Source organism: Salmo salar, chromosome 16, assembly GCF_965601325.2.
Source record: "Salmo salar chromosome 16, fSalSal1, whole genome shotgun sequence".
Lineage (NCBI taxonomy): Eukaryota > Metazoa > Chordata > Actinopteri > Salmoniformes > Salmonidae > Salmo > Salmo salar.
Genome location: NC_138306.1, coordinates 63,529,316 through 63,541,406, shown reverse-complemented (window position 1 = coordinate 63,541,406; position 12,091 = coordinate 63,529,316). Strand labels below are relative to the sequence as shown.

The following is a 12,091-nucleotide window of genomic DNA, read 5'->3' as shown; positions in this document are numbered from 1 at the left end:
CACAAATACTGACTGGATTTATGGAGACAGGTCTGGGGTCAGGAGTTCAAGGCATTAAGGTGAAATTAAGTTGGAGAGTAGGAATAATTTGGGGTTTGGACGGAATACAAAAGACATGATTAAGGTTTTTTCCTTATTTAATGAGGAAAATTATAAATGTATAAAAGATTTAATTGGGCACGAAACTCATATTTGGAAGTGTGAATGTGTGTGTGTGTCGCGTTTTCAATTTCAGACAGTGTTCATCTGAGGACAATTATAAATTAGCACTGGTGTGAAACTAACATCCTGGCATCGCAGACGCCAGTTACCAACCCTGGTTGTCTCGGCAGGCCTTGGTTACCATGTCAATGGTCAGCCAATACATATGGATATACCCATATGGGCATGGATACAGTCATGGATATGTCTGGGATAACTCCATGATGCTTGCATCTGTGGCCATTTATGAAAAGAGTGCAAATATACAAAATGGAGTGGTGTATGTGTACCAGCTTTGGTGGTATGTGTGTGTGTGTGTGTGTGTGACCAGTTTCTGGTGGTGCACTTCGAATCCAGTGCTGTGCCTCTCCTCTGCCTCCATCCTGAGCTCAGGGATCTCCTCTGGCTTCAGACCAGACACTGGTCGTGTTGGAAAGCCTCTATCAGGAATAGGGCGGGCATCCACAGGTTCAACTAGGGAGAGAGCGAAAGTGAAAAGGGAGGATGAGTATTTTCTTAATATAGTTTCACTACAATCAGTTATGGATCCGGTACATACATGCATACATAACATGGTTCTATGTATAGTACACCTACCCTGGTTCTGTCTGTTCCCACCCTGATTCTGGGTGTATACCCTGGTAGTCTGTACTATCACTACCCTGATTCTGGGTGTATTGATCATAGCTTTAGGCACACCTACCCTGGATATCTGTGTTGACCTGGTTGAAGCTCTCGGGGTGGATGAAGCCCAGTCCGTCCAGGCCCATGTCCAGGTCTTCTTCCTGGGGCAGCAGGTCCAGGGTAGCCCTGGTGCTGTCTGGAAGACTATCGGGCATCAGGGCGTCATTGCCGTAGCTCACCCGCACGTCACTCTGCAGGTTGGACAGCTGCTGGGCCATATCTGCCTGCTCTTTCTGCAACAACTCTGGAGAGGGAAGGAGAGAGGGAGGGGAACAGGAGATGGAGGAAAAGGAAGAGAATAAGGTGGGAGAAAGACAGCAGCAGAGAGAGGATGAAGAGAGAGAGATAAGAATAGAAAGGGGAGGATGGAAGGTGTAAGAAACAAGGAAAACCAGGGTAGAGAGAAAAGGAGAGAAAACAACGTTGCAGTAGAGTGGTAAATGACTAACTGAACAATTACGATTATTTATTAGTACATACAAAGACAACAATAAAATAGGATCACTAGAATATGGATAAGTCCCAAATGGCCACCATTTCCTATATACAGCGCATACGGAAAGTATTCAGACCCCTTTACAATTTTCCATGTTTTGTTACGTTATAGCCTCAGGGACTATGGTGGTCTGCTTGAAACATGTAGGTATTACAGGCTCAGTCAGGGAGAGGTTGACTATGTCAGTGAAGACACTTGCCAGTTGGTCCGCGCATGCTTTGAGTACATGTCCTGGTAATCCATCTGGCCCCGCGGCTTTGTGAATGTTGACCTGTTTAAAGGTTTTATTCACATCGGCTACCGAGAGCGTTATCACACAGTCATCCAGAACAGCTGGTGCTCTCAAATGCTTCTGTGTTGCTTGCCTCGAAGTGTGCATAAAAAAGGCATTTAGCTCATCTGGTAGGCTTGTGTCACTGGGCAGCTCGCGTCTGGGTTTCCCTTTGTAGTCCGTAATAGTTTAAGCCCTGCCACATCCAATGAGCGTCAGAGCCAGTGTAGTAGGATTCAATCTTAATCCTGTATTGACGCTTTGCTTGTTTGATAGTTCGTCTGAGGGCATAGCGTGATTTCTTATAGGCGTCCAGATTAGTGTCCCACTCTTTGAAAGCGGCAGCTCTAGCCTTTAGCTCGATGCGGATGTTGCCTGTAATCCATGTCTTCTGGTTGGATATGTACGTACGGTCACTATGGGGACGACGTCGTCGATGCACTTATTGATGAAGCCGATGACTGAGGTGGTATACTCCTCAATGCCATTGGATGAATCCCGGGAACATATTCTAGTCTGTGCTTGCAAAACAGTCCGCTCCATCTGACCACTTCCGTATTGAGCAAGTCACTGGTACTTCCTGCTTTAGTTTTTGCTTGTAAGCAGGAGGATAGAATTATGGTTGGTTTTGCCAAATGGAGGGCAGGGAAGAGCTTTGTATGCGTGGAGTAAAGGTTGTCTAGAGTTTCTTTTCCTCTGGTTGGACATGTGACATGCTGGTAAAAATGTGGTAAAACTGATTTAAGTTTGCCTGCATTAAAGTCTCTGGCCACTAGGAGCGATGTTTCTGGGTGAGCATTTTCTTGTTTGCTTATGGCCTTATAGAGTTGGTTGAGTGCACGCTTAGTGCCAGCATAGGTCTTTGGTGGTAAATAGACAGCTACGAATAATACAGATGAGAACTCTTGGTAGATAGTGTGGTCTACAGCTTATCATAGGGTACTCTACCTCAGGCGAGCAATACCTCTAGACTTCTTTAATATTAGACATCGTGCACCATCTGTTATTGACAAACAAAAAAAAGACACACACCCCCACCCCTCGTCTTACAAGTCATAGCTTCTCTGTCAGACTGTTCTCTCTGCTACCGCACGGCAAACAGTACCGGAGCGCCAAGTCCAGCTCCAAAAGGCTTCTTAACAGCTTCTACCTCCAAGCCATAAGACTCCTGAACAGCTAATCAAATGGCTACCCGGACTATTTGCATTGTCCCCATCTCCATTATTATTCTGCTGGTAATCTCTGTTTACTATCCATGCATAGTCACTTTACCTCTACCTACATGTACATATTACCTTAATTACGTCGACTAACCAGTGCCCCTGCACATTGACTCTGTACCGGTACCCCCTATATATAGCATCTCGCTACTGTTATTTTATTGTTGCTCCTTAATTATTTTTCTATTTGTCTTATTTTTTACTTCAGTTTATTTTTTTAAATTGCATTGTTGGTTAAGGGCTTGTAAGTAAACATTTCACTGTAAGGTCTACACCTGTTGTATTCAGTGCACGTGACAAATAACATTTGATTTGAAGACAACGCAGCAGTGGCTTTGAGACAAGTCTCTGAATGTCCTTGAGTGGCCCAGCCAGAGCCCGGACTTGAACCCGATCGAACATCTCTGGAGAGACCTGAAAGATAGCTGTGCAGTGACGCTCCCCATCCAACCTGACAGAGCTTGAGAGGATCTGCAAAGAAGATTGAAAGAAACTCCCCAAATCCAGGTGTGCAAAGCTTGTAGCGTCATACCCAGGAAGACTCAAGTCTGTAATCGCTGCCAAAGGTGCTTCAACAAAGTACTGAGTAAAGGGTCTGACTACTTATGAAATTGTGATTTTTTTATTTTATACATTTGTAAAAATGTATAAAAAACTGTTTTTGCTTTGTCATTATGGGGTATTGGGTGTAGATTGATGAGGGGGAAAAACGATTTAATCCATTTTAGAATAAGGCATTTTTAACAGAATGTGTAAAAAGTCAAGGGCTCTGAATACTTTCAGAATGCTCTGTAGGTACCTTATGGGCCCTGGTCAAAAGCAGTGCACTATATAGGGAATAGGGTACCATTTGGGACCCACACTAAGTCTTCCTCAGGCACTTCACTTGAAACACAATGTCACACTCTGTTCTCATTTGTTTTAATGAAAGGAGAAAAGCAAACCAACGTCTGTTGCTGGGAGGCGGTATGTGTGTGTGTGCAGAGGGCAAGGGAGCAGCCTGAGAGCGGAAACTAGACAGAGTCTGAGACTGACTCAGACACAGATGGTTCGGTGACGCACACAACTCAAGACCCAGACAAACAGAGAGGGAGGGAGGGAGTGGGAAGGAGAAGTTATAGTTATTGATTTGATGGAGGTGTAGGTGAAAATTGAGAGATGTCACGATGTTATATGATTATCTGTATCACGAATGACAGTAAAAATGGATGAGGGTTTTGTGGATATAAACTATGGATAGTGGTTGGTGACAGTGTGGATGAGGGCAGGTTACTGGTTCATATCAGTTAATGCTTGCACACAGACCTGGTCAACCTTTACCTGGTTAATGAAGGAGATGAGACTGAAAATCAACACTCACCAACTTGGTCCTGGATATCGTCGGCCACTCCGGGCACCTTGTAGAGCAGACCCAGGGACTGGTTCATCCTCTCCTCAATCACACGCAGGTGGGTCAGTACCTACAAGTATATTTGAATGCTATTTAATAAAAGTTCTCTGTGAGCCTTACATGTCAGGAAGTTACCAAAATACCCTTCAGTGGTGTATAGGTGTTTATGTGTGTGAGCACATTTGTCATTGGGAGTGGATGAGAACTGTTGTTTCTAGGTTTATTATTTTATTTGGTACAAATGGCTAATATTTTTTTGTTTCTGCACTGGAGAGGAGTAGAAGGCGCTCAACCAACGTGAAACGAGGTGCATGCAAAAAGTAATAAGAGCGTCAATAAAAATCTTTATTCATCTAATTCAAGCTCAAATCAAATCGTTTCGGCCTTCACGAGAATGACAACAAAATTACTGTCACCATGTAAAACACATTAAAATGTGTTTAAAAAAAGGGGCCTTAGTGGGCTTATTACCTGGGGTCGGATCTGTGCGGCCTTCTTGGGGTCGACCATGCGGACGTGCTCAAAGTGTTTAAGGGTGTGCTGTCTGTCCTTCTGCTCTGCACGGACATACTTCTTCAATAGGCTGAACACATGACGAGGCTAGAGAGAAAGGGGGGGGGGGGGTTAGAGGGAAGGAGAGAAGGGAAAAAGTGAGAGGGAGAGCGAGATATGAGTCAGAACGTCGGTCTGTGTGGGAGGAGTAAGACAATGGTAGGATGATCCATATCTACTGTATGTGTCTGTATAGTGTGTGTGTCCGTACCCTGGGTGGGTGGCTGGGACTGCAGGGCGATTAGCTGGCTCTACAGGGCCATTAGCTGGCTCTACAAGGCCAGGCAACCAAGTGTGTCTGTACTCTCTTCCTGTGTGTTTATACTCTGTACGCTCTACCTACCCTGGGTGGTTCGGCCTGCAGGGAGGTCAGGTAGCTCTCCAGGGCCAGGCGGCGATGGTCATTGAGCAGGGCCTCAACCCGGGCCATGTGAGTCTCAACCAGCTGCTGCCTCTCACTGGCTGCCTCCTGCTCCAGGGCCTCCACCTTCTCCTGGAAACGCTGTGTGATAGGTTCACGATAAGACACACATCGTATATGATACACACACACAAATAAAAATGATAGACAGTAAGAATCCCTAACACCACCACGCTATTATCAAATATTTCAGACACACAACACCTATGGACATTGACAGTCACTGATTTAGCATTTATTAATATGTTTGAGTATCCTCTGTGTGTCTGACCTGGATGACAGCCTTCTTATCAGCACGAGGTAGACTCTTGGCCTCCCTCTCTGCCTCCTCCCACTCCCTCATCACCTACACACATGCAAGAAGAAAGACAGGTTACTGCTGTATCTAACCCCTTCCTCTCCCTACCCTTCTCTTTCCTTCCATGTATTTTCACCTCGACAGTGTCTTCGCTTCCATCCTTCCCTCTCCCTTCCTCACTCTCGACCCTCCCAACCTCACCCCTTCTACTCTCAACCTCTCCTTCCCTCCCCCTTTCCCCCGTTCTTCCACCCTCCACCTTTGCCCCCCCCCACTTCTCTTCTCTGACCTTACACTTCCCGCTCCCTCCATCTTACCTGGGACATCCTCTCGCGGTGTTTGGCCTCCAGGCTCTCCTTGGCCTTGGCGAAGTGGGCGTGTTCGTTGTCATCCCCGGGCGTCTCCAGATAACGGTCCACGGCGTCGGGAGAGCTGGGGGTGCCGGTGGGCACTGGGTGGTGGAGGAGCAGGGTAGATGGACATGGAGGAGAGGGGTAAGGGTGAGAGTGTAATTGAGGAGAGAGATGGAGAGAAATTTTGAAAATTACTTCTATAATATGGTCTTCAGATATCCCCATCATTCCTTCACCTCCCCCCATTCCTTTTTCTGTTTCATTGCTTTCTTCTTCAAAATCCAGACCTTTTCCAGAGTGATTTACAATAAGTGCCTTCAGATTACTTGATTTGATTGCAATAAGGAACCGGAGGCCAATAAATACCAATAAACAAAGTAAAAACACAGAAGTTCCAAACTACCAACACTATATAGCAGCTCCATAATAGCAGACACTAAGGCTAGGTGATCAATAATAACGTTAGCAACAACAGGTTGGTTAGTGATTCATCGAGCGAGTGAACGAGAGTAAACAATACAGAGTAAAAAAGCAGAGGTGTGCGTTTGAAGGGTGGTTTGGGTGTCTCTGTCCTGGTTGGAGGACTCCAGATTTCCTGCTTGTTCCCTCCTGATTCTGGGAATCTTACAACCGCGATTTCTGCAAAACCTTTTTGGGTAGTTACCAGAATTCTTTTAATCCTAGTCTCTTCCATTAATGTGACTGCCATAGACATTCCAAGTCATTTGGATGTGTGATTAAAACCCTCTCTAGAATATAGTTACTTTAGCAATTCCCCTATTTATTCTACTACAGAAGAACCTGCTAAAAAGCTGTTATGCCTTAAGGCTGGGATACCTTGCATGACCTGTATCTATCTGTTTGACATTAAAAAGTAAAAATCGCTTTCATTTATGTAATATCATTCTGAGTGTAACGATGTTGTGAAATACCCTCAGGTTAAACAGAGTATGTATGTGTGTGTATAACATTACGTGACATACCCATCATCAGTCCTTGGTTAAAGTCCTTAATTTAACATGAAACTGCATAAATTTATTATTTCTTACATATATACATCAATTAAGCGTTGATTTGATACTTCGGAACCTGTGTGTGTGTGTGTGTGTGTGTGTGTGTAGCTTGTTTTTAGTTTGTCTCCCAGAGATTAGCACATGACTTCATTTCACAGACACTCAATAGTCTGTGAAATGTCTAAATTGGACTCTGCCCTGTGTTCGGTCTATGTGGCCATGATGTAATTAATGGATACAGTCATACAAGCTAAGCCTAAACAAGGGAGTCCCGTCTTTAGGTCTGACCGCAGTGTGATCCCTTGGCTTTGACCCCACTGAACGCTTGTTGATCATGCAGTGACCGCTCAACGACCATGTGAAAGGTGAGGGAGTGTGTGAGGGTAGAGGGTTGCTAGTTGGTGGAAACACAAGCTGTAGTCTTGTTCCCATACTACAGAACTGTCTTTCACACCTCCAATACGTTCAACCAAGTGGAAATCTCACACGCGCGTGCATACCCGCACAGAATTTCAGAGGCTGCTACAGAGAAGGTGAGATGGAGTGAAAAACAGAATTAGTGAGAAGACTGTATAGAAAGTAAGGGGGGGGGGGAGGTGAGAGTGAACCGTCGCTGGTTGGATCATATGTTCTCGTTCACACACACACACACACACACACACACTGCCTCCAACACTCAAATCAGCGTGAGAGAGAAACCCACAGTGTTCGGTCATACGGAATCAGTGGAAAAACAGGTGAAATCACTTGTTAGTGTCTTCTAAAACCCACAAACAGGTTAAAAGATTAGTGTGTGTGTGTGAATGTATTCGTCCATGTGTACAGTAAACTAGGGTTGGGCGGTATCTAGATTCAGTCATACCGTTTCTGTACCATACCGGGGTATACAGTATTACTGAATATGCACACAGGGGGGGGTTCTATTTTTTTTTTTAAAGCGACCCAAAACAATTTAGGTAACAAGCTTCATCTTTACATCTAGCCCCTTAGCTAGCAGTTAGCAAACCGGATAACATTTATTTGACACATCTTAGATTTGTTATATTTATACTTATGGTTGGTTATAAGCCGTGGTGTAGCACACAACCCCACAAGACAGGGGTATAGTATATACACACATACATATTATTTTTAACGGTATTGAAAATCATACTGTCTGTATTTCAAAATACCCCTGTATACGGTATATCGCCCAAGCCTACAGTAAACACACAATGCTTGAGTGGTTAGCGAGCATGGTTAGCGACTAGCTGACATGGTTATTGTAGTTAGCACCAAGGTAGCCAGACGGCTAGGGCCAGATGCTAGCTTGATGGCTAACCAGAAACTAGCTAGCAGATGTGAACACTAACAGTGCTACACACAGACAGACAATTAGGCAAGAAGCTCTGCTGTCCGTGTGACTGACTTACTGATGATGCTGCAGACAGAGACAGTAGAACAAGATGTAGTTAAGTGAGACCACAGGTTAGTGAGAACTAGCGTGGTTAACAGCTAGCTAGTCAGAGATAACTAGCCGGCATGGACACTACACGCAGACAGACAAGTAGTCTGTGTGACTGACTTACTAACAGTGCAGCCAGGCAGTACAAGTGGTGGTTAGTGAGACCAGAGGTTAGCATGTAACGTGAAGTAGTATTAGCGTGGTTAGCAGCTAGCTAGCCAGAGGGCTAACGGCAGAGGCTAGCTTTCAGACGTGGACACGCAGACAGACAGGTAGACAGGACGCTGTCTGTGTGACAGACTTACTGACGTTGCTGCATACAGACAGGCAGTACTCCTCCGACTCAAAGTTATTGCGGTTGCCACCGCAGCCGCCATAGATGAACTGGGCACAGCGGCCCTCCTCGTGGTCAAAGTACCAGCGTGCAAGCATGGCACGGCATGGGCCCGTCTCCGCATTCGACCAACACACCTCTGGTGGGGGGGGGGGGGGGGGGGGCGAGGAGCCGTCAGCATACGCACACACACAGGGTGAGTCCCAAATGGCACCCGGCCTATTCCCTACATAGGCCTCTGGTCAAAAGTAGTGCACTATGGGACCTGGTCAAAAAGTAGTGGACTATATAGGGAATAAGGTGCCATTTGGAAAGCATACTTATAATCTTACAGGCATGAGCATACCAATGGTGTGTGAATTTACACACAAACACACTACTGTAATGTCATACACTCGGGTGAAATATGGGGGGGGGGGGGGGGGGGGGGTGGAATGGGGGGGAGATTTTGCTGAATTCCTACTGATTTACAGTGGTAAGTTTATGGATTGGCTCCCCCCCCCAATTCCACCCCTGCATACACTCACTCAACCATTAAATAGACAAGCAGAGTAAAATGGACAGTAAATGATGTACACACACGGCCCCTGGCCTTCCCAGTTCCTCTCACCTCTGACCACTTCCTCCACAGACTCAGTGGTAGTAGTTGTCGTGGTAGTCATTGCGATGTTGGTGGTGGGCTCGCTATCGTCGCGCTCGTCAATGACGTCGTCGTCGTCATCATCATCCTCCTCCTCCTCGTCGTCCTCGTCCCCGTCTCCATCCTGGTCGTTGTCCAGCACCTCATCATCTTCCTCTACCATGGCAGGGGCCGGCTCCTCCTCCTCTTCCTCCTGTTGCTGCTGGGGCGTGGATTCAGCTGGCTCTGCTGCCCCCCTTGCCATACTGAGAGAGGGGTGGAGGGAGGGAGAGAGGGATGGAGGTAGGTGGAGAGAGGGAGCGAAATAGGGGGGGTGAGGATGTGTGTGAGTAATGTTATGAGTGAGTGTACTGCATGTGTGTGATAAAATAATTTATGTTTAAGGTTGACTAAATGATTCCACCCTGAAAATGTATAACTGAGTGATAAGACTAATTCTATAACTGTGTGTGCATAGGACAAGCTAAGACTTTACTATTTAGCAATGTAAGTGAGACATTCAAGGAAAAGGGGAACTGTTAACTGACAGCAGACAACTTGTGACCACTGTGAAACTGATAACAGGAAGGTCTCCCCAAACCTTTAGGCTTACAGTAGATTATGTAACATGTGCAGGATGTGATAAGCAATGTATATGTGGTAGAAAACTTGTAAACAGCAGTGTTAGAGAGGGGCATTGATATGACCAAATGTCAGGTATAAAAGGCTGTGTACATTGTATGAGATTCAGAGCCCTCTTGAATAAACATTGTTGACTATTGTAAGCTGTACCGCCGTCTGTCATTTAACCAGAATCTTACAAACTCTGGGGTGCAGACTGAGTAGTTTAATTGAAGTTCAGTTTATGAACATTGGGAACAGAATTCTCATGACAGTGTGAGTGCTAGTATAAGTAGAACCTCGTTCCCAGACACTTCTGCCTAAATGGGCAAAAAGTCTGGTGGACCAGCGTGTCAAACTTGGCCGCTGTTAGCCAACACAGAAAGACCGGTAGAAACTCCAGGCGCATAGGCATTGGCTTAATGTACCAACCAATCATCTCCCACAGCACCTTCCCCCTAGCTCTCCCCTGTATGCGTCTTGCGCACTTCAGTTTACGTTGCGCCTCGCAGTCGTGTGATTAGCTAAAATTACATAACAAATACTTTACTCAGTAGGTCACTCCCATAGAATTCTATGGTCTGTCCCACTAAGGCCAACTTTGAATCGTTGATATCCCAGGCTGATATGCACTGTGCGCAATAGCCTGGGGACGAGGACAGTATGAATGTAAGTGAGTACCGTATGAGCTCCTGTGTGTACCTGTTGTCAGTGTAGTCAGTCTCGGCTCCTCCCCACCACACATCCGAGTCGTCCTCGTCCTGCTCAGTGCTGTCGGTCTCCCTGTCTGACGGACAGCACACAAACTCCACCCCCCGGAAACGGTCGATGCCGCACGGCAACAGCATCCCGTAGTCGTGGAGATTTAAAGTGCGGTCTCCACAGGACTGGGTGAGAGAGGGATGGGGCAGTTAAATCAAGGGCTGCGTGTTTCAAGAGTAGGAGTGCTGATCTAGGATCAGTTCCCCCCCGTCCATGTCATTCATGGTGATGTAAAAGGCAAAACTGATCCTAGATCGGTACTGAGATAATTGATCCATACTGCTCCAGGTTTTGTTAATTATACACTACATGACCAAAAGTATGTGGACACCTGCTTGACAAACATTCATTACAAAATCATGGGCATTAACATGGAGTTGGTCCCCCCTTTGCTGCTATAAACAGCCTCCACTCTTATGGAAAGGCTTTCAACTAGATGTCGGAACATTGCAGCGGGGACTTGCTTACATTCAGCCACAAGAGCATTAGTGAGGTCGGGCACTGACGTTGGGCGATTAGGCCTGGCTTGCAGTCAGCGGTCCAATTCATCCCAAAGGTGTTCAATGGGGTTGAAGTCAAGGCTCTGTGCAGGCCAATCAAGTTCTTCCACACTGATCTCGACAATCCATTTCTGTATGGCCATCGCTTTATGCACGGGGCATTGTCATGCTGAAACAGGAAAGAGCCTTCCCCAAACTGTTGCTACAAAGTTGGAAGCACAGAATTGTCTAGAATGTTGTAGGATTACGATTTCCAGTCACCGGAACTAAGGGGCCTAGGCCGAACCATGGAAAACAGCCCCAGACCATTATTCCTCTTCCAAACTTTACAGTTGGTACTACGCATTGGGGCATGTAACGTTCTCCAGGCATCCGCCAAACCCAGATTAGTCCGTTGGGCTGCCAGATGGTGAAGCTTGATTCATTACTCCGTAGAACACGTTTCCACTGCTCCAGAGTCCAACGGCGGCGAGCTTTACACCACTCCAGCCAACACTTGGCATTGCACATGGTGATCTTAGGCTTGTGTGCGGCTGCTTGGCCCATGAAGCGCCCGACGAACAGTTGTTGTGCTGACCTTGCTTCCAGAGGCAGTTTGAAACTCGGTAGTAAGTGTTGCAACCGAGGACAGATGATTTTGACACGCTACGCGCTTCAGCACTCGGCGGGGTCATTCAGTAAGTTTGTGTTGCCTAACACTTCGCGACTGAGCCGTTGTTGCTCCTAGACATTTCCCTTCACAATAATAACACTTATAGTTATAGACCCGGGCAGTTCTAGCAGGGCAGAAATTTGATTTTATACACCTGTCAGCAACAGGTGTGGCAGAAATAGCAGAATCCACTAATTTAAAAAGGGTCCACATACTTTTGTATAACTATACACTAATTTCATAGATGTTTTTGTTTTATG

The 12,091-nt window shown here is 46.1% G+C and overlaps 1 protein-coding gene across 5 annotated transcripts in view; it reads right to left on the bottom strand.

Annotated features, from left to right (window-relative positions):
- LOC106574335 (amyloid-beta A4 protein) overlaps positions 1–12,091 on the bottom strand; it is a 46,496-nt gene that overhangs the window by 2,931 nt on the left and 31,474 nt on the right. The window contains exons 5-14 of one of the 5 annotated variants that reach the window (XM_045697544.2): positions 10,620–10,804; positions 9,288–9,562; positions 8,649–8,816; positions 5,851–5,984; positions 5,507–5,581; positions 5,158–5,307; positions 4,734–4,862; positions 4,233–4,332; positions 905–1,129; positions 530–675 (exon numbers count right to left, since the gene is read on the bottom strand). In XM_045697544.2, the coding sequence (XP_045553500.1) occupies positions 530–675; positions 905–1,129; positions 4,233–4,332; positions 4,734–4,862; positions 5,158–5,307; positions 5,507–5,581; positions 5,851–5,984; positions 8,649–8,816; positions 9,288–9,562; positions 10,620–10,804 (1,587 nt within the window). Of the gene's footprint in view, positions 1–529; positions 676–904; positions 1,130–4,232; positions 4,333–4,733; positions 4,863–5,157; positions 5,317–5,506; positions 5,582–5,850; positions 5,985–8,648; positions 8,817–9,287; positions 9,563–10,619; positions 10,805–12,091 lie in introns of all 5 variants that reach the window. The other 4 variants (XM_014150193.3, XM_082962811.1, XM_045697546.2 and 1 more) reach the window with 4 other exon arrangements.